A 21,861-nucleotide genomic window follows, 5' to 3' on the forward strand; every position below is an offset into this window, starting at 1 on the left:
TCTCGTTTCATCAACCTTCTCTGACTTTCTGTGTGTTCATGTGTAAGAAAGAGTGAGGGATTTCTGGTTCTTATTTAAGTCTGCATTTTTTCTTAGACAAAAAGATTTACAGGCCAAAAAAAACAGATGGAGGAACGCAGTACAGAGTAGGGGAGCGCGAGAGAGAGAGAGAGAGAGAGAGAGAGAGAGAGTGACTTTAGATGTTTTTCAGAGTCCATGTGTTAGTCGAGGTGACTGTGTGTGATCATCCATGCTGTTAATGGATTGCTAATTAAGGACGTCTCAGGTGAAGCCTAAGAAGGTAGAAGAGGAAATGGAGGAGTGGAGTGCCAGGTAAGAGGATAAGGTAAAAATAGATTTTTAAGAGAAGAGAGACGGTGAAAAAAGACAAACCTGAAGGAGGGCCAAAGATGAATGGGAAAAGTGAAAGTATCTGACTGATGGATAGTGTAAGAGCGAGGGAAATCAAAGGGAGAGAGAGAGAGAGAGAGATGGGAAAACAGAAAAAGACCCAGAAAGTAAGATCTAAAGAAAGAAGAAGATCTGGTAAGAATTTCAACACCAATTAAAGGAAATAGCAAAGGAATGAAGGAGGGATTCTGTTAGTGTGCGACTGCTCTGTTAACATACAGTAACTCTATCTGCTCTGAGATGTTTTATACCATAATGACTTCCCAGTGATGGGGCCACTCTGTTCTACACACACACACATCTAATGAGCACTCAGGGGCTTATGCACAATACTGGAACAACTTTGATTTGCTTGAAGAAGAGAGTGAAGAAGATCAGCTTTGATCAAGGTTTGTGCTTTGAGGACCATTATTTCTACATTTATGATCTCTTTAACATTGAGTTCAGGTTAGCACTCTTGACAGACTTTTTGCATGTTTTACACATTCTTGACAGAATGAAAGCTGTCTTTTTTCCCCACTGGATGTCCTTTGGGAATATATTTTTGCAGTGAAATTATACATTTTTAAGCACTTCTCATTTCCTTCACACTCTTAAATTACATTTTCAGTTCGTCTGAGTTCTACTGGATTCTAGTTTGAATTTGAATACACACTAAAAAATGCATGTTATACGCATTTCAGACGTGTAAACATTTCTTCCAAGAGACGGCCAGCAGCTATGCACCTGTTCTCTCATCTGCTGTTCTTGACAGTGACTCTTCACTTTGATGTCATCATGGTGAGTGGTTTATTGTTGCTATGGTGATATCACATTGATTGTTTGCTCATGTTGTTTTGTCAAAGACTCAATAAATTCACGAGTTTTTTGGCTATAAGTCTATGTGTATCAGCTTAGGACATTTATGTTAGTGTACTCCTAGATGTAAACAAAACTACTACTTTCAACTGAACTTACTATACTGGTACATGATGGTGACAAAGTTTTAAAAGAAAGGGGGCCGTTAGGATTTACAAAGATTATACATATTTATTTAAAGAATGTTTTTGATATATTACATAATTATTTATTATTATAAAGGGAGGCATTTAAAACAGAGATAAAATTTGTAAGGAGAGCAGGAGTCTAAAGGTCTAGAATATTTTTGAGAAAGATTTCACACTTACTGTGTTGTAATCACTAACAGATTGCAATAAAAACTGTGTTCTCCCGCTATCTTTTTTTATTTTATTTTCTCTCTCTTCAAAGCACATATGTCTGTGTACATCCTATACATATTTCAGTCTTAATATTTTGCAGCTTTATACAATAAATCCTAAATTTCTTCAAGTTCAAGATAGAGAACATTTTTAAAATTCGTAATGGAAAATATATTGAAGCACTTTATTGTGTGTGTGCATGTGCGTGTGTGTGTGTGTATGTGTGTGCGTGTGTAAAAGGGTGGAAGAGCCCTGCGCAAACAGAGACAGGCTGAAGAGAAACTGAGGCCTTATCTGGGCAGAGTAGATCCAGGTAAGATAGGCTGGACGCTGGAGCTTGTAACATTGACCTGTCATCGTAACTTAAGAAATTTCCAGGCATCATTTATTTAATTTATATAAATTAATATTTTGTTATATAATATTGTATTAAATAAAAAAAAAAACATTTTTAATATAATTTGTTGAATGGGTCTTATAACTGTCGCATTTAAGTTTAGCCAAGTAAAGTTTAGCCTACATTTTCAGACAATGATTCATGAACGGCTTAATGGCTTAATTAATTTTTGACCATAAAGCTCACTGCTCCCCTACTCTCTTTCTGTCTTCAGAATCACTATGTCAGCTGTTAAAATGTCACAGTCCCGTTGGTTCCTGGTGCCAAGTAGTGGATGATGGAGGCCTTCTTGTCCCGAAGTGTGTGTGTCCAAAGACCTGTCCTCGGTAAGCCACAAATGAATCAAATCTACCCAATACAGCTGTGCTTATTTGAATCACAAGCTGCGTATAGTGAGCCAAAGGAATGAGCCGTGTATTCTTGAGTGTCAGGGTTCAGAACAGAATTTTGACATTATGCTAACGGACTCCCTGGAATCAAACCTGCAACCTGATGGCTGGCAGCCCATAACCAAGTTTTACCTCTGTCCAAGTCTACATAGTCTATGATGTAGAAAGCCCACAGACAAAGTCTCTGATGTAGAAAGCCCAGAGACAATGAACATATGCGCTCAAGATCTGTTTAACAATATAAATATTCCTTTAGACATGACATGGAAAGTGATGCTGACATGATGATTATAGTCAAAAGTAAATATCATCACACGTGGCTGAGTATTTTAACAATACTTTAACAGGCAATAGTTGAAAATCTAAAACTGTTTAAACAAATAAAAAGTATTATAACAAGTTTACATTTGGTGATGTAAAAGTATCACAACGGTTTGTCGTACAAAAAGCAGAAGGCCATAATGAATACATTAATAATTCATAAAAACAACATAACATTGACCATTTGGTTTCCAAATGTCTGTTGGCAAAGTTTAGGCCCATTGCCCTTCCAACATGATTTTTTTCAACACATTAGCAACAGGAAAACTACATGAAACAACCTGACATACATTTACTGTAAATACAGAATTAGCCAAACAGCAAAAAGTTTAGGCCTACATGTGTTGCACTACAATTCCATCGTGGTTCTGTTTATTATATACAGTACAGTATTCAGCTGAAACAGAGTTAAAAGAAATAGTAGAGATGGAATAAGTGAAAAAATGTGCTGTGATGAGAACTGGAATGAGAGGTTCTTCCTGACCATGTTTTTTGAGTCACAACTATGTATTTGTTGTATTGTACAGCCAGGGGGCACCAGTGTGCAGCGTTCTGGGGAAGATGTACAGTAATGAGTGTCTGCTTCACAAAGAGGCCTGCCGTAAAAAAAGACGCATAGGCACAGCACATACTGGAGTTTGTCTGGGTAAAAAAAAGACACACACACACAATTTAAGACAACATTTACTGACAGGCATGTTCATTCCTGTTTGTGACAGTTTATTAATTCATCAGCAGTTTTCTAACTCAGTGTGCACGCCTGTATCCAATGATGTTGTCTTTGCTGTGATGTTCAGTGAGCGGGTCACAGTGCACTGACGAAGAGTTGGGGCAGTTTCCGTACCGTCTGTTGGACTGGTTCTTACTTCTCAGCAGAATGGGAGAGAGATACACACCAGCTGCTCCCTCACAAAGCTGCCTCACACACACACAACGAACTCAGCTTGCACAGGTAACACATCAATGTATGACGTACAATTTGTTGGACATGTTTGACAAGCCTCCTCTATGCCTGTGAGTGTGGCAGTAGCAAACTAAACAAAATTCATATATCACTGCTGTCCATCTGAAACCTCATATTTCCATATTTCATGACTTTTATTTTCATCAATCGTTATTATGATTCACTCTTTATGTTTGTCATTGGGATTTGGAAATATCTAACCAATAAAAAGGAATAAAAAGTGCTTGTCAGCTTTAACAATACAGTATTTAATCATTTTAAAAGTACAGGTTTTTGTACATTTCATGAAATACAGTGAATTTGGATATCTGAAGGACAGCGTTGATATAATGACATGTAAGCAAAAAAAATGTACGTATGTCTCTTAGGCACAACTGGTAATTATCATTTTTAATAATACATATAATTTATCTTTTTTTTGTTTACTTCTCATCTATACATTAATGCTATTTGTGGGGGATTTGAGGTACTTTTTTTACCTACTTATCACAACATTCCTCAACTATATCATTAGCCTGAATGTGAAATATAAAAATTTTATGAAAAAAATCACTTAATTGATTATCAAAATGTATCAATTTTTTTGCCATCTGCTAATTAGAGATAAACCTAGAAGGATTACAGTAATTAAATAAATTGTGTGTGACATGTGTATAAACTATAAATCAACTTCCTGTGTCCTCGTTAACTAAATCGCAAAAAAAACATACTAACTGATGATATTTTAAAAAGAAAAAAAATTCTAATGTTTTCTGTGATGGTAAGGTTAAGGTATAGGTTTAGGAAATATAATATATCTTCTGTAGGCTACAGTATGAAATCATAACGTCTATGGAGAGTCCTCGTAAACCACATAATCAACTGTGTGTGTGTGAACTAACTTTTCTACATAGCATATGTGCTCTAGTACCAGGCCTTCATCTCTATTTGAAAATGTACAGATTTATGCAAGATTTATTGATATTTTTGTTCGTTTTACAAAATTTCATTTTTCAAAAAACAGATTAATTTAATTACTTTTACATACCTTCAGAACAACCGAATATATCCTAATTTTTCATGTGAATATAGATAGGAAATGTAGAGAAGTCACAAAAACTTATTACACTAAGATGAAGGGAATATTTTTCTTAACTAAGGAAAATTTGATTGGGGTCATATTGACGACAAGGAGAGGTTAAGGGCTTTTAAAACATGATGTATCAAATAATTTAGATACATACATACATGCATACATACATACATGCATAGGCTACTAAAAATGAAAACACACTTAACCTGCATACAGTAACATAGATGACACACTTGCACTGAACTGAAACGTATTTTGAAATACAAAACTGAAATAAAGATAACCATTTCATCCAGATCCGGGCGCGTCTTCTGACGAATGTTCAAGCTGAGAAATTTATACCTGTGTTTTATGATCGAGAGAAGTACGTATAGAACTTAATTTGTCATCTGATTGATTTCTTTAGGTCAGTGGTTCTCAACTCCAGTCCTCAGGCCCCCCCTGACAGAATACTTTGGATGTCTCCCTATTGAACACCTGAACAAGTTAATGAGATAATGAAGTGATGATTGAGTCATTAATGATGAACAGGTGATGTTAACAAACACAATCACTAGAATAAAAACCATAATAGTTTTAAGCTTTCATTAAGTGTGGCTCTTACCCTTGATTTATTATGTTACATTTTTTGCTAGCAGAAATAGTTTGATTCTGAAGCATATTTATAAGAGCCTGACAAAAGACAAAATTATTTCGTCCTGGTGTTGGTAATAGCTGTGCAAATGTTGGTTGATTTCTGGTGTGTCACAACATTTGTCAGAATTAAATCCCCCTTATTTGTATCTGTCTTATAACAATTTAAGAAGGTTTCATTCCAACAATTTTGTCTTTTGTATGGCTGTTCAGAAACACACTATAACAGCTGATATAAAAAATAAATCAAGGGTAAGAGCCCCACTAAAGGAAACATTATTATGGTTTTTGAACTTATGATGTTTTCTTCAGCGATTAACATCACCTGTTCATCATTATTGATCAATCATCACTTCATTATCTCATTAACTTGTTCATGTGTTCAATAGGGAGACATCCAAAATATTCTGTCAGGTGGGGCCTGAGGACTGGAGTTGAGAACCACTGCTTTAGGTTATCAATGGGAACTTTATGAAGGAACATTAAAATGATCTCTACTGAACTACCCTTAATACCCCAATAAAAAACTTGACTTGATCTTTGGCTTTCTCTTTCAGAGGAGGTTTGAGCTTCTGGATCGTAACAGGGACGGGAAGTTGAGCAGGAGAGATTTGAAGAAGCTGCACTATAAGAGGATGCCACTGGAGCACTGCGCACAAAGATTCTTTCAGTTAAAAAATCACATATAAAGAAAATGACACCAATCTGTACCTACACAGACACACACAAAACCGTTTTACTGATGTGGTTTTGTGAGATTTTCACCTGTCTGACCTCTTTGTATTTGCTAGATATAACTTCAAACCCCCCCAACATCATTCTGATTACAGTACACATGCCTCTTTCAGGATGTCATCCACCCCGCTCTCTATCTCTCTCTCTCTCCTTTTTCTTGTTTACAATGTCTCTCAATCCCCCTCTCTCTCATTCAGAGCTGTGAATACTTATTCCCTTCCTCCTGTTCTAATGTGAGTTGTGTCCTCTATGGATGATAGCTATGGAGAGAGATGTACATATCAAAAGTGAGGGAGAAATAGAGAGAGAGACAAAGAGAGCCCACTTGTAGATTTCATCAAGACAATGTGTGTGTGCACACAGGTCATGTGACAAGAACAAGAACAAGAAGGTGACCCTGAGGGAGTGGACGTCTTGTCTGGTTAACCGGTCAGAACGCTGGTATCAAGATTTCATGTGTAAGTATGCGTGTTCATGCAACAATTAGATCTTGCGTGTAAGCATGTACACTAACAAAAACATATGATTTCATTATTTTCTGTTCTTTGTCTCTACACTTTAGCTATCAAGATGGGCTCCCCAAAGCTGTGTCCTGTGCCGAATGATAACCTTTGATTTCAGTTGTTGTTTTTCTGGGTGCTTTGTCTATTCAGCTGTTCTGAAAGTTATGACGAAATTACTGTCAACAATCAAAATCTGAATGATTTGATTCCACCCAAAACGTATATTATTCTAACCTTAACGTTTTTCAAATATAGTTATTTTGTCATTATATGTAAAGTAAAACATAACAGTAAAGTCTAAACATCCCTTCTGCGTCTTTTGTGTGTGTGCGCTCTTATCGTGACTCGGTGGTGCAATATAGTCAAAAACTGAGGGACACTGGACAATGGATCATGGATCACACAAGCAATTACTGCGGAGAGGGACAGCAGGAGAAGAAGAGATTGGGCTATAACCTTAAACAGAGGAAGGGAGAGCAGATTAATTGAGGGGTGGTGTTTAATAGGAGGGAGAGATGGATGACCCATGAGAGAGATAAAAGACTACGTGAGCAGGGATGAGAGGAATATATAATACGGCGGAGAGGGAGAAGGACACAGAAAAGAGAGAGAGAGAATATTGTAATGCACTCAGAGAACGGGGCGGGGATGGGCGAGTTACAGTAAACCATTGCAAATGGATGAGAGAAAATAGATTGAAGCATGAAAAATGGATCGGAAAAGAGAGAATAGGGGGATGGGGATGAGGGAAAGAGAGAGTTGCATAAGGGAGAGTGGGTATACTGTATGTCTATAGGTGAGAGTTTAACTAAAGGTGTCCCACCACAAAGTAACTTTCAGTACATCGTCTCACGCTTCCAATAGTTTCAGACAAAGTGTGAAAAATGGAATCAGAACATTAGAAAACAAGTAGATTGAGTTTTGCATGTACACATGACTCCAGGAAGTGCTGTGGAGTAATCAGATCTCATTTCATTTGTAGCTTTTAAAGTAGGATCAGTTTCCTGCAGACAGTTCAGTGAAGAATCAGTTTTATGCCTTTTTCTACATTGGGTTTGTGGTGGGGTGTTATGAAACAGTGTTTTGTGCTGATTCTGAATGAAACACAAAGGCTTGAAGGGATAGTTCACTTAAAATTAAAAAATATATATTGTCATTTCACAGTCATGTGTAATGTGTATATGACACAACGCAAAAGGAGATGGGACCAAGTTTGTTTGGATACCAGCGTTTCTCAAAATAACTTCTTTTTGAGTCTGCAGAGGAATGTAATTCATACAGGTTTGGAATGACGTGACTTAATGATATGATCATTTTATTTTTCCAAAACTGTCCCTTTAACGAATATTAATACTGAATAAATGTGATCCAGTCTGCGAAAACCCAGCTAAAGTCAATATCTCGCCCGTTTTAAAAACGTTTAACTCTATTTTAAAAATCATCCTATAAAATGTATAGAATATTCAGTGTAGATATTATCTTGATTTTCAAAATGATATAACATCTCCACATAATTCTGTTGTAAATAGCCTACATTAGGCTGGTCAAAATCTTTTGGAAATGTCACAGATATTCTAAATACAGCTTAACATTTTAAATGATACGGTTCCTTCAGATTCAACACTTACTGCACACTTAAAAAAACAAAAAAATTCTGTCAGCTGGGCCGTAAGAAATGATCCGTAAAATGACAATTTTGATCTGTAATTTGACAGTCTTTGACTGTTTCAAAAATCTGTGAAAATGTTTTTGGGATAATATTCATCAAAAATCTGTAAAAGATTCTCACAGTGTAAGTATACTGTACTTTAACATTACACAATTACTGTAAATTCCATCCACAACAATACAAATCCCTGGAAATGTCCAAGCCTCTAGAATACACATTTGATTGGTTTGTTACAATATAAATGATCCAGCTAAAGCAATTGTTCTAAAATAACCTCTTTCATTGTAGACCGACTTCAGGTCTTTAAGAATTACAACCATTGAAGTGTGAATTGTGAATTTTATTGTGTATACATACACATGTAAAAGGTTAACTTATTAAACAAGGAATATTAATTTAAAGGTATTTGTATGTCTGCTGCTGTATGAATTAAGCAATATAAAATATATTTTTTTCAATCCAATATTTGAACTTGGCATCTCTCTCATGAATTACTTTAAGCGAGAAACATTGAGAGACCCTTTTTATCAGAAAGAATGAAATGAAATGAGGTCTAGTAAAGAAACAACCCCTGAGGTCAAATCAGACCCCTCAGATCTCAAAGGAACCTCCTTCCCAATCAGATGTAACTGTTTCAGGGAGACACACACATTCCACCTCATTAATAGATCCATTGTCATACTCTGCCTTAGACTCCCACAACAGCACACACACACGCATACACATTTAAACTTTACAACCCCTTTTGTGGTCACATTTTTATCTCTCTAAGGCCCTCAAGACAGAGATCTTGCAATTGTAATGGAGGCAGATGCATAAATAATGGTCCATATGGAACAGTTGTATGGATGAGATCATCTGCATGTGTCATTCACTAAAGTCTCACCGGATGACACATCATAGTCACTCTATGACCTGCTGTGTCCATGACATCACACTCCCCGGGGTCAAGCTGAACTATGGGTAAAAGTGACATGTGTTGATTGGTTAAAGAGACAGAGTGACTATGACAGCATGTATTCATTTAAGGGTCATTTTATTTTCTCTTTTCTTCTTATCTCATCTCTTGCTCTTTCTGTATTTTTCTTTCTCTGTTACTCTGTGAGGGGGCATTACAGTTTTGCATGGGCAGATGGTCAACTGTATCATCTGCTGTTGAAATTCAGATCACTGTCTTCCCAACTCTCTGTCCTTTCTCTCTCTCTCTTCTTTTTCGGGTGTGTGTTGTGCAAACATTTACCCCTAACTTCAGAGGTCTTATTGTCAACTCAAACAGCTTTTGAACTCAAAAGACATTTTATGAAAATTATGTCATTATTTACTGTACTCATGGAAGCACTTGTTCAAAAGTAGTATAATTAAAAACAATAAAACATTCTGTTATATTAATAAAAATATGTTGTACCTAAGGCCTGTGTGTGCGTACGCCTGCATGTTATACTGGAGTGGGAAAAATTCTGCAAATATATGAATTATTAAGAACACAACAGAAAAACTGCATGATCAAAAAACTAACCAGTAGAAGAGAGAGAGAGATTATAAGAGTCACAGATTCTAAATGTACAGTATGTGTGCATTAATACACATATGTACATGCTTGTGTGTGTATCATGTTTAGTAATTCTGGCAAAACCAAAGGGTTAATCAGTTATAAATCAAAACTTCAAAACCCCAGCAGTATGAGAGAGAGCCAAACTTCATGAAGTTCAAAGGGTTTTTGAAGTGGGCCAGAACCGTTTAAAGCACTCACCCAGCTTTCCAGAGGGGGCTGGAGATGGGGCCCACCTCAAAACACCCAAAAGATGAAGCACTTGCCTGGTTAAAACATGAGTCTTTCAAATAAAGATCTTTTGGGGAGGTTGGTCAGATTCATACGTTATATTTTGAAGATGAAAAGAAAAATGTTATTTTTTTCGCTGGTCGAAATCTGTAAACTCCGTACTTAAATAGCCTATAATCATGGATATGCTCCTGGTATGCTTACGAGATTTTTTAAATGTTTCAAAAAAAAAAAATTCGAAAACAATACCACGCACCACAGCTGTGTTGCTTAAAACACATCGAGGAAATAGCAATGCAACAATGTGACGAGATCTTCAACAAATAGATATACTGTATATGTCCGAGATTCTAGACAGAAACACTACAACGGTATGGACCTTTTTAACAAGCCTATGATGATGCATTCAACAGTCATCAACATTGTAAATCCTCCAATTTTTTTTTAATCTATGTACTTTTATAAAACTATAATTTGTATTATATAACCTTTGCATCAAATTAAAACAAAATTGTTAATGTTAATGCAAGGGCGTTTCTTAAACAGCGTCTATGGAAGTCATGGTCAATTTGACATAATTCTCTCTTATGACTGCCGTCCTTTATTATTTTGTGAAAAGTAGCGAAAACACTATCGTGGAGTTTTTCTTTTGCTATTTGAGCAAAAAAAACTAAATTGTATTTTATGCTTATTCCAGATTTTTGTCAATGGTAATTTAAAGGGAGGGAAAATTCTGTCATCCTTTACTCATCTTGACACTTAAGCATTATGACTTTCTTTCTTCTGCAGAACACAAAAGAAGATGTTTTGAAGAATGTAGGTAACAAACAATGGCGGTACCCACTCACTTGCATTGGTTTTGTGTCCATATAATAGACGTGAATGGGTACCGCTATTGTTCAGTTTACAACATTCTTCAAAATATCTTCTTTTGAGTCCTGCATGATTTTAGGGATAGGAGTTGTTTTGTATTTAATATAGTCAAAATGTGTCACTTATGGAGCTCAACAACACTTTTACTATGTAGATGCCTACACCATGCAATCTATGTTATAGTAAACTAGATTTTGGAATAGAGCTGATGTCTCATTTTCTTACATTTACCAAGCAAGACTCATGTTTACCAAAAATTGCCTAGAAAGAAGACCATTAATAAGTAAAAAGTGTCACTTTACATGTTTCAACACTAACAACCAGTCATTAAAACTTACAGTTTCACAGAAAATATCAACCCCAAAAGTTTCTAAATATGTATGTAATATATATTACCATAATCAGATCAAATACATTCTAATTGGTCTGTAGGATGAGCTTCTGTAGGACGACTGTAACATTCTAGATTTATTAGGACTCTTGTGTGTTTTGGAGAACACAGAGTGGACCGACTGATGCCGACTGATTGTCAGTCATATCAGGTTCCTTTTGTCACTGCCTAGCTGCTGTCCTGATCTGAACCAAAGCCACCAATGGCAGCCAGCCATGGATATTCACTTCTTACAGTCAACAGATATATCTGATGGTCAAGGAAACAGGAAAATGCTGGAGGTAGAGTCCTGGAGGAGATTTGAGCTCTGATTTTGCTTGTGATTGATACAGGGGTCACCGACATGCATAGGCACACACTCGCACAACGCCCAGATGGGTGAAGTGTTCTCATTACTTCAATAGCGTGGCTGAAGCACCCATAGAATACATTCAAAAAGGCCCAGGAGACATGCTTAACACACACAATGCAAATGACTCTTTTCAATCTGCCGTGGAGGATGGACGGAATATGAGGGAGGGGTGGAAGATGGAGAGATAGCATTGTGTGGAGGAGAGATACACAATGTCGTGTTCAGGAAAAACACTTACAGCATGTATATATTCAATCTCTCTGAAAAGAGCACTTGACCTACAGAGCAACATATATAAATAAACATATGTTGGGTGAGGAGGCATTGCACCTTTAGTGTTTTTCATGATAAATAGCTGCTATAGCTCATTTACACGACATATGAAATCTGTCAAATCTGTTCTACACTTTGAAAAGTTCTTGTAATGGTTACAAAGCAACTGGCGTGTCAGTGTTTTATTATGCACACATAGGAAATCAGTTTTCCAATGTACGCTTTCTTTGGATCTGTTTATAGAAGATAAAGGTTTCTATGAGAATTAATGAGAAATGATCTTTGAGTTTAGTGTGTGTCCCCTAATGTAATTAACACATCAATTTGCACTGTTCAACACACACACACACACAAGTCTACAAAGACCCTCCCCAATTCTCTCTGCATTTACTCCTCTCACACACACACCCTTAACAAGACCTCCCAGTCTCCTCATACATGCAACGACAGCTCTCACCAAGAGACTTTCTCCATCCTTCTATCTGTCATCTATCTGTTCCTTCACTCACTCGCTCTCTCTCTTCCACACAAACACACACTCCACATGCGCATGTGTCTGTTTGACTAGCGAGCCTCAGCTATCAGACTGCACAGATCTGGGTCGGGGGAGAGGAGGGAGAGAAAAGCAGAGGAAACGAGAGAAGAGAGAGGAGACTGGAAAGAAAGAGGAGAAGGAGAAGAGTGGGAGGTCTTTTATTATTTGTGTTCTTCCCTTCGGTCCTCAGGACTCCAGCAGAGTTGTAGGACTGTGATCTCCAGAGCAAAAGACATCAGACGTTTACTTCTCTTCTTCTTTCTTCAGAGGAGAAGTCCAGAGCGAATGCTGAGGTAGGAACATGTGATTGAGCGGCTTTGATAAAATGTCAGGAAAGCAATCAGTGTGTTTTACTGCTACAGTGTAAAAGATTGACGTTAATCTGGGAGATCCTTATGTTCAATTTCTGTATTAATTCTTCACCACCGTATGGGTTCTATTGTGTTGTATATGTCTTTTTGTGTCTCCCTTTCTATCCCATGTTTGTTTGACCACTAAAGAGTCCATATGTAGAGTGAGATGGTCTGTGGTTTGGGATGGTGGATCTGTTTCAGAGAAATCTGAAGCAGGGATGGGAAACTAATGATGCTGCTGAGGAAAGTTAAACTGAATTGAAATAAAAATAGCAGCAAGAAAGTGCCAAAGATTAATTTTAGACTTCTTTTTTTTGTTGCTTTTTTGTAAAAACTAAACTTTCTCAAGGAAAAACATGCTTATATGTGTATCATGTCTATCTGTCTGTCTATCTAACAAAATATGAACAGTATATGTTTCAAAACTACTCTGTTACGCTGTACTGGATATTTATGCCTCTTTGAAATCTGAAATGATCAGACTTGTTCAAATCAACTATTACTACCCCATGTTCAATATATTTCTGCTCTCTTGTCATGCTCAATTCATAGTCCTCGTCATTCTTTCACTAATCCCTCTTTCTCCTCTCTCTCTTTCTATCAATCCCCCTACGGCCCAGATCTTTGCATCACTTCTCAATTTTCATTCAAGTTTGCAATCTTTCCTTCTCTCTTTCCCATCTCTCTCTCTCTCTTTTCTTCTTTCTCTCTTTATATCTGGTTCCCCTGGGAGCAGTCAGGACCCCTGCAAAGAGCATGTGTCACATGACACCGTCACCAACGCCATCAACAAGCAGGTCGAGAGAGCGAGAGAGTGTGCATACAGTCACACGAGTAAACACAGAGATATAGACAAGAATACATTTATTTCCTTGTCTGATCCTTACAAACTTATTCCTACGGGGACGTGTGAATGTTTAATTTATGTGCGCATCAATTTATTCATTTTTCCTCTACACTTTTTTTATTTTTCTCCTCCTCTCTCACCTCCTACGCCCATGTTCAGATCCTCCTTCTTTTTTTCCCTCTGATCTTCTCTTTCTCACCTCCGCTGTCGTTTTATCACCTTTCCTAATCCCTCTCTCCTTTTTCCTGGACATTTTCCCGTCCTGATCTCGCTTTGCACTTTCGTTGCGTCCTCTTTTCTCCTTCATCCTTATCCTCTTCTTATTTTTTCTAACAAGGGTCTGTTCAGGGTGCGTTCACTCCATCGCCGCCTGTCATCTGATCTACAGGGCAACGATTCCCCAGCGACAACTGTGCGTGTTGTTATGGGGACACTTTTCAGCACGACGGCTTTGATCGCCGCCTCTGTCTCTCCAGGGATGTGAACTCACATCACTAGGCCCATCAGCTGCAGATAAACACTGCACGAACATCCGAGAGTTTGAAACTTCCTCAACTTCCCCCACACTTGGTGTTTGGATTACCTCCAGGTGCTGTTTTGGTTGGGTTTGTTCTTTTTCTTTTGTGACGAGTTAAAAAAGAATCAAGAAGCCTGCTATTCGTACATAATGAGAGGAGTCGGGTTCAACAAGCGAGAACTTTCTATTTCCACGGCAAACCAATTTGAACTCTCCTGTTAAAAATAGAGACATAGATTCAAATGAGTGTGTTTGCCATGCATCACTGAAGTACTCGAGTCTGAGCGCTTTCTGCGGAGTGTCAAAGCAGAGAGCACTGAAAGATTCCCGAGTGTTAGTGGATAGCAAATTTTCTTTGCTCGTATAAATAATTCTCTCTGAGTAAAAGAGAAATGTTTCCTGCTATCAATGAATCATCAGCTGGGATGGGGCTAACTTTTTCTCCCTCCTGACGTCTCTTCAACAGCTTCTATCTCTCTCATCTTGCCCTCACAACAGATGGAGTGTGAGAATCAACTGATTGACTGATAGCTGTGTTCTGCGCTTGTCAGCCGTAATGAAAAACCTTTGTGCTGATAGTCTGTAGAAACGCACAAAGTAGTTTGTCAGCACCTTGTGAGATAAATAAGTAACGCCGAACAGTGCAGATCTTGTTAGGATTTACTGTGAATTACGAGATTAAATGCCTCTGCAAATCACTTTAAAGTTGCATTTTGACAGTTTTAGATTTGAATCTTCATTTAAAGTTAGCAATTTTGTCTCCGCAGTTTACTTCAAGGACGGGATGTTTCAGATAGGATGGATTCACTCTTGTAAAACAAGATTTAGCTGAATTATCAGTTCTTTATAAACATCCAGATGTCCTCATTTGTCTTTGAGCTTTTATAGCCAGCATGTTTGCTCGTTTAGAATCTAAATAGATGGTGATTTACGGCTGAATGACAAGTTGAATCAGAGCTTTTCACTGTGGGGAAGGGTGAACAGACCACATCTATAAAATCTCATTTATACTCTACGGTTGTGCTTTTGTCAGAGAAAATTGTCCAGCACAAAAGGTTGTTTTAATGTAAAAATATAAAAAAAAGAAAAGCATTTTATTTTATTCTCATTATTTGAGTTCTTTCAGTCTCAAATAATCTATACTGTCAAGAGACTTGTAAAAGAAAAGTACTCTCGTTCTCTGTTTTTCCAGACAAGTGATTGGCCATTTGTCGTAAATGAGGATGACTCTGTCCTGCTGTCTTTACCTGGCTGTGGCCTTCTTTTCCGGCCCAGCCACCATCTTCGCCCTCGCACCTGAAAATGAAGTAACATTACACCCCACGACGTGGCTGAGTGAAAACAAGATCACATCCGTACATCTACCTAAAGGACGCACACGCAGGTAAATAACACATCTGAGCGGGTAAACTTAAACATCTCCAGGCAAACAGGGATGTGAGAAACTAACAGACAAAACTCATTCAAGCTAACCGACCAGAAGGAACAAATAAAAAACTGATTCTGCGTGTGTTTTGAAGCTTCTTACTGGACTAGAGAAGCTATACAAGAGTGGGAGAATCAACATTACAGATCTCCAGAGACACCACTAATACTGCAGTATCACTTAGCAGGCAACAGACTCACAGTAAAAAAAATAATCACAGTAAACTAATATCTGTCCTCGAGGGGGTTGTTCCACAAGAATGGTTGTAACCTATTCCATGTGAAAGTGCAATATTTCCATAGAGTCCATACATTATTTGAGAAGAATGATGTGTCCAGACCATTAGCTTGCAATAACACAAACAGTTTACGGGATGTAAGTCATTTCTCTACATATTGGTTCATTTCTTGTTAATGGTATTTAAACCTCACCACAAACTCCCCAGTTTGCTCTATATCAAACAGCAAAAATGGCAGCCTTTTTCCATTACCAACATTAGCCAGTGAGAATCACACAGCCAGGACTGCTCTCGCCCGTAACCGGGGTGGTGTCAGGATTCAGTCTAAGTGTGAGAAAAAGAGAGAAAGAGCACATTTGAATGCACAGCCACAGGCTACGAGTTTCAGATTATAAATCAAATTAATGAATCAATTAAAAGACTGTACCTTCCACAGTAAAATCTGACTAAATCGGTATTAAAAGGGCAAGGGATGAACACACTTGATAAAACAGAGATTAAAGCCAGTGACTGGCAGTAATCCCTCAGCCTTTCTTCAAGGTCAAAATTAAAAACCCCTTCCAAATCAGAGATCCAAATCACGTCAAACAAATAAATCCACGTGGACAAATTTCAAAAAGGCGTCTTAAATCTGTCTGAATATTTTCACAAGCTTTCACAAATAAAATGAAGAGCAATTACAGAGCAGATGTCAAAGACCACAAGCAGGATTTCAAGGTCAGAGGAAGTGGTATCTGCCAAATGGCGGGTGTTTCCAGAATCCACCGAGGGAGGTTCACCAGATTCTGCCCATGTGTGATGTTATTCACAGGGGGGAATGAATGTGTTTCCTGTCGGAGCGGAGTGCGCTACAGCGATGGAGCACCTGGCGTTCTGTAAACATTAGGGTTTGTGTAGATCCATATCTAAACATCAGTGATGGATCGATGGAAGTTTATCAGAGATCTGTCATTGCTCTTGTTTCACCTCTTCTTCATCATCAGAAAAAGCTGTGCAAACAACAGCAGACAAGCAAAGCTCTAAGATGTTATTTATAGCGGTCCTGTTATGTTTTAAATCATTTTAATATTTATTCCGTACATTGTTTTCCTACATTAAAATGTATTTATTATGATTCACAACTTTTTTTCACAACGTTTGTGTTGGGCTGTTTTTTTCTTTTCTTTTTTCTTAAGGCTGCTGTGCCTGTAAGATTTGAGTCAAAGCAAGCATGAATGTATGACGCAAAACAACCCAAAATGCTGGGTTGTTTTAACCCATTGTTGGTTCAAATACAAACTATTTGCTGGGGAAATTTACTCCAATGGTTGACAAATCACTTTAAATTTCCTCCTCAAATCAGGAGTTCAAAGTTTGGCTGTGTAGGATAGCCTGTTTAATCACTTCTGGTACATGTTGTAACACCATCTGGGAGTATTTAATTTATTTAAAATTCTATGACATTATTTTATTATAGATATTTTACAGTGCCTATTTTAATTCATATACTTTTCAGATGATCTAATACAAATGCATTTGTCTTTAAATGACCCCTGCTAATGTCATAAACAATCATCAGTTTTGATCAATCTGAAGCAGCAGAAATGTAAATCCTTAAACTTTGAATTTGTTTGTATTTCAGACTGTATTTTACATTAAAGAAGAAAGCTGATTTGATGTCTATTACTGTGAGCCCATGTGCAGTACCCATTGAATGGAGCTTGGCTGTTCGCACCCTGAAGGATAAACCACCTAAGAAGCCCCACTGTGAGTTTGTGTGTGTACGTTTGCTTGTTCATTGATTCACTCGCACATGTTATGTTCATATAAACATGCAGGTGTGTATATTTGGAGTCGTGTGGTGTGCAGGCACAGTCCTGACCACGGCTATCAGACAACTCAGGGGTTTTCTTTTTGAAGGGCAGAAGGGTAATATATCCCTCCAGAGACATTAATGAAGATTTGAAGCAGTCGCTTGAGGCTCACTGATTTAATTAGCAGGTGTAAAACTGCTGTTGTGTTGCTTTGGGGTCTCGGCGGCCTGAAGATTCTCCTCTTATCCGTCTCCAAATCTCCAGGCTGTTTCTCTGTTACAAAGAAGACAAATATTTTCAAAAGGAATCAGAGTCACAACATATGCGAACACCTTCTGGAGGGATAAACATTGTCTGCTTAATTATAAAGAGTGCTTGTTATAAATTAATTAGATAAATAAATGTTTTATTCTTCATTTGTTCTTTTTACAAAATCCTGGATGGATAAATCCATTTTCTATCACATTTTTTATTTATGTGTAAAACCAAATCACCAAAAACCAAGAGTTCACTTTGAGGTGGCTTACGTAATGTATTTTTCATAACTTATTACTGTAATATTTAGATGGAAATTATTGCCTAAGATTTATCTGTGTAGACTGTGGTTTGTAATATCATACACTGAAGGCATAGTTCGCCCAAAAAAGAGCATTAGTTCATCATTTACCTACTCTCATGTCCATTGAAACACGCGTGACTTTCATCTGCAGAGCACAAAATAAGATATTTTGAAGAATGCTGGTAAACACACAACACTGGACACAATTTACCGTCATTGTATGGACACTGAATCCCTTTCTCAAAATATTGTACTTTGTGTTTTACAGAAGTAACAGTCATATGTAGGTTTTGAAGTCATGAGGGTAAATAAATGATGTAAAAAAAAAAAGAATGTAACGTACAAATTTGAATGTATTACCGTACATAAGTGATGTATGTTTTGAATTTGAATCTACATATAATGAATCTATCAAATATTTTAGGCACTAATTTATTATAATACATAGGAAGCAAATTTCACTTTTAACTTTCAGTGTCAAACTGTACCCACACAGATTTATGGTGACTGCATTTCCGTAATGGTGCGCATGCTCTAAAATGAAGAGATAGTCTACCAGGCAATGCAGAATCATAAAGTGACATTTAAATCATTTAGACTTTGAAGTCAGTGGTCCCCATCTACACCTTTAAATTATTCACTTTGATAACCAAACATTCCCTCTAAAAAGTGTGCAGACTAAAGTAATGATGGTTCGCATGTAAAACAGGGTTGTGTGTGCCCAATGTTTTGGGCTTTCTTTTGATTAGAGCTGTCTGTTGAATAAGCTTGATCTGAGGCAGGATCTTCTGAAATGCTTCTTTTCTGCAGGGACCTCAAAAAAGAGCATGCCTGAGCTTTGGTGGAGAGGTTCTGGAAAGGAAGTTCAGATTCACACCTACAACGGTAACGCTGTAGACACCTATACTGGTCCTGCCCATGCTCCAGCATCCATCTACGTTCTTCGGCTGAAATCGAACGAGCACGACACCCAGGTGTCCGCTTACCTCCACGAAGGCACAGGGCCCTCTGGGGTTTTTCCGGAGCTGCCGTCCGACCCTAGAGTGCACACCTTGGGGGTAGGCATGACCAGTGTCACTTTAAGATGGGCTCCGAGCTCTTCTATTGTTGTCAAGGACAGCCGCCATGGTAACCGTCCATATTACGAATACTGCGTTCTGGTTGACCGCAAACATAACCGCCGCAGTCTCTGCGCTCTTCGTGAGGGAGTCAAAAAAGAGAGGAAGGATGAACAGATGAGGCAGAAGAGGGAAAAACCAGGCAAGGAGATTGTGTGGGCACCACTTAAAGACAGGTGGTGGCAGCGATCTGCTGCCCCCGAGGACCGTGAATCTCCTACCGCTTTGTTAGACAACTTTGAGGACCCTGGATGCGTGTGCAAGGACGTGGAGAGTGTGTGCACGGTTTCAGACCTGCTTCCGGATACCCAGTATTACTTTGATGTGTTTGTAGTGGACAGGGTTAATGGCACGAGCATGGCATACACGGGCACCTTCACCCGCACACACGAAGAGGCTCGTCCGGCCGTCACGTCCCTACGAGAGGGGCAGGTCAAATGGGTGACCCTGAGCGGTACCGGAAGCGGCCAACAGAGGGAACGGTTGTTCCGATTTAAACCTCGTGGGTGGCAGCAAAACGGCCTTCTAACCATGCACACTTGCAATGGCACCAGCAATGTCAAGGTCACCGTGTCCAGTAAAGATCAGGAGCTAACGTCTCAGGAGGTAGGACACCAGGTGGCCCAGATATGGTTGCATGGTGGCCCGTCATACCTCATCCAACTTCAAGCCTTAGTTCCAGACGCTTCCTCACTCCCAATACCTAAAAGCGCTTCTGACAAATTCTGTCTCCGAATGCAGGCATCATCAGCTTACCATCGCCGAGCGGTGCCAGTGTTTCCTAGCACGCTCCAGATCAAGTCTTTCAACAAACTGCGGACCTGCAACTCTGTTACAATAGCCTGGATGGGAACCGAAGAGCGGAGTCTCTACTGTGTTTACCAAAGGCAGATTCCAAATGACTCAGGCAAACACAGCTCTACGGACCGCTGCCTTGACCCAGAGTCCCGACCGGCCAACCAGAGAGTCCTTTGTAAGTACTTCCAGGAGCTCAATCCACGCCGAGCGGTCACGACAGCTGTGATTGGTGAACTGGATCCAGGAGCGCTGTACATGTTTGATGTTTATCTTATGAGACGCTGGGGACTGCCAATTAAGTACCATAGCAAGATTGTGAGAACCAGGAGCGAATGTTGAGTGATGGGTGGACATTACAGATATCTACTCTCGGTTGAGAAGGACTTAAAACATTAAGCCATGGTGAAGCCCAAGATGAGGCCAGAGAAGACACTGTCGGGGGCCAAGATCTGGTGTGGTGGAGGTCAAATGTGACCACTGACACACATAAACACACTCAAGCAAGCCTACATAATCATTCAGATCACAGAGACCTATGCTATAACACACACAGACACACAAAAATACAAAGAGAGGTGAGACCAAGTTCACACCAGCAAAAAGTAATTTACTGTACAATATCGATGTACTAATGTTTGTGTTGTTGTTGTTATGTGTGAAGCTGTCTCTGTTGGTAGTTATACAGTGTTGAGTGTCTGAAAAATAGAGAAACTCTCTCATCTCATACATAAAGGAAGACTGTGCCAAAATATGCAAAAGAAGCAGCCAGAGAGCTTTGAGGGCCAGTATTAAACAGAGCTGTGTATCAGATCTCTCAATCTGCCACCAGTATCAGAAGAATATACAGAGAGGGGGGAGAGATTGAGGGAGAGGGAGTAGGAGCGAAAGATTTGTGTGAAATCAGTGTGTTAAATATGCTCTGCTAAAGCATGCAGCAGGGAAATACAAGCTACCAATCTGATTCATTGTCTTTGATGTGATCGTTTTGCCGCGCTTCGGCGCCCTAATAAAAGTACAATAAACTGATTTGAAGATGTGTCAAGCAAACTTTAATCACGGGTGATGACATTTTGTTTCAGTTTGACAATGTTCATGATACTGCACATATGAAAATGATGGTTTTGCCAACAATAATCAATGCACCAAAAAAACACATATTTTACCTAAAAAAAAATTCGTTTTTTGTGCATTTAAAATTAAATACATTGCTTTATTATGTAAATTAGCACATTCAGGTGTTACATTCCCCAATTGAAAAGCAAAATGCAACAATGCTTTCATAGGTAGAAATCATCAAAAACAGCATCATTAAAACACTCCAAGCCTCAGTAAGTTAATATCTTCTGAAAAAAACAATGGGTGTGTGAGAGAAAACAATATTTTGAATTTATAGAGGGTTTCCTGGGTCAGACGTGATGTTAAAGGGGTCATATGGCGGAAACACGTGTTTTTCTGTGTCTTTGGTGTGTTATAAGTTGCCCATGCATTTACTAGAAATGTAAAATTGCAAAAATGTAACTGTCGGAACAAAAGATGCGTTCTATCACAAAGCTAATGCTCACCCAGACCTGCCTGAAACACCTCGTGTAACCACACCCCCACGTATGTACGTCACTTCGTGGTATGATTTGACTAATACCGCCCAAATGTATATGCAAGTAAGGTGGGCGGTCTTGAAAATCTCATTGTACCTTTGCCTGCGCAGCCTGATGTTC

The 21,861-nt window shown here is 38.5% G+C and overlaps 2 protein-coding genes across 4 annotated transcripts; both read left to right on the forward strand.

Moving 5' to 3' along the window:
- The first annotated feature begins 218 nt into the window (after positions 1 to 218).
- On the forward strand, positions 219 to 6,820 carry sparcl2 (SPARC-like 2). Of its 2 annotated transcripts, none has more exons than XR_008909162.1 (9): positions 219 to 333; positions 1,095 to 1,191; positions 1,851 to 1,923; positions 2,222 to 2,333; positions 3,245 to 3,363; positions 3,515 to 3,669; positions 5,050 to 5,117; positions 5,944 to 6,056; positions 6,485 to 6,570. XR_008909162.1 is itself a non-coding variant. In XM_056768528.1 (9 exons), the coding sequence occupies exons 1-9, from the start codon at positions 314 to 316 to the stop codon at positions 6,734 to 6,736; spliced, it is 837 nt and encodes a 278-aa protein (XP_056624506.1). In that variant the 5' UTR covers positions 219 to 313; the 3' UTR covers positions 6,737 to 6,820. The 2 variants fall into 2 exon arrangements, 1 of the variants encoding a protein (XP_056624506.1); XM_056768528.1 differs by lacking the exon at positions 5,050 to 5,117 and adding an exon at positions 6,684 to 6,820 and having other exon boundaries at positions 6,485 to 6,579.
- A 5,768-nt stretch (positions 6,821 to 12,588) lies between these two features.
- On the forward strand, positions 12,589 to 21,182 carry ndnfl (neuron-derived neurotrophic factor, like). Of its 2 annotated transcripts, none has more exons than XM_056768124.1 (4): positions 12,589 to 12,790; positions 15,407 to 15,598; positions 17,500 to 17,624; positions 19,041 to 21,182. In XM_056768124.1, the coding sequence occupies exons 2-4, from the start codon at positions 15,432 to 15,434 to the stop codon at positions 20,483 to 20,485; spliced, it is 1,737 nt and encodes a 578-aa protein (XP_056624102.1). In that variant the 5' UTR covers positions 12,589 to 12,790; positions 15,407 to 15,431; the 3' UTR covers positions 20,486 to 21,182. The 2 variants fall into 2 exon arrangements, with proteins under 2 accessions (XP_056624102.1, XP_056624103.1); XM_056768125.1 differs by lacking the exon at positions 12,589 to 12,790 and adding an exon at positions 14,210 to 14,286.
- The last annotated feature ends 679 nt before the right edge of the window (positions 21,183 to 21,861 follow it).

The sequence above is a fragment of the Triplophysa dalaica genome, chromosome 15 (genome assembly GCF_015846415.1).
Source record: "Triplophysa dalaica isolate WHDGS20190420 chromosome 15, ASM1584641v1, whole genome shotgun sequence".
NCBI lineage: Eukaryota > Metazoa > Chordata > Actinopteri > Cypriniformes > Nemacheilidae > Triplophysa > Triplophysa dalaica.

Coding starts and splice junctions, on each gene's coding strand:
- sparcl2 (XM_056768528.1), top strand. CDS start 314: ATGGAGGAGTGGAGTGCCAG. Junction 3,364..3,514: donor ACATACTGGAGTTTGTCTGG/GTAAAAAAAAGA, acceptor TGTGATGTTCAG/TGAGCGGGTCACAGTGCACT. Junction 6,580..6,683: donor CTGGTATCAAGATTTCATGT/GTAAGTATGCGT, acceptor TCTACACTTTAG/CTATCAAGATGGGCTCCCCA.
- ndnfl (XM_056768124.1), top strand. CDS start 15,432: ATGAGGATGACTCTGTCCTGCTGTCTTTACCTGGCTGTGGCCTTCTTT. Junction 15,599..17,499: donor CCTAAAGGACGCACACGCAG/GTAAATAACACA, acceptor TTTGTATTTCAG/ACTGTATTTTACATTAAAGA. Junction 17,625..19,040: donor ACCACCTAAGAAGCCCCACT/GTGAGTTTGTGT, acceptor TCTTTTCTGCAG/GGACCTCAAAAAAGAGCATG.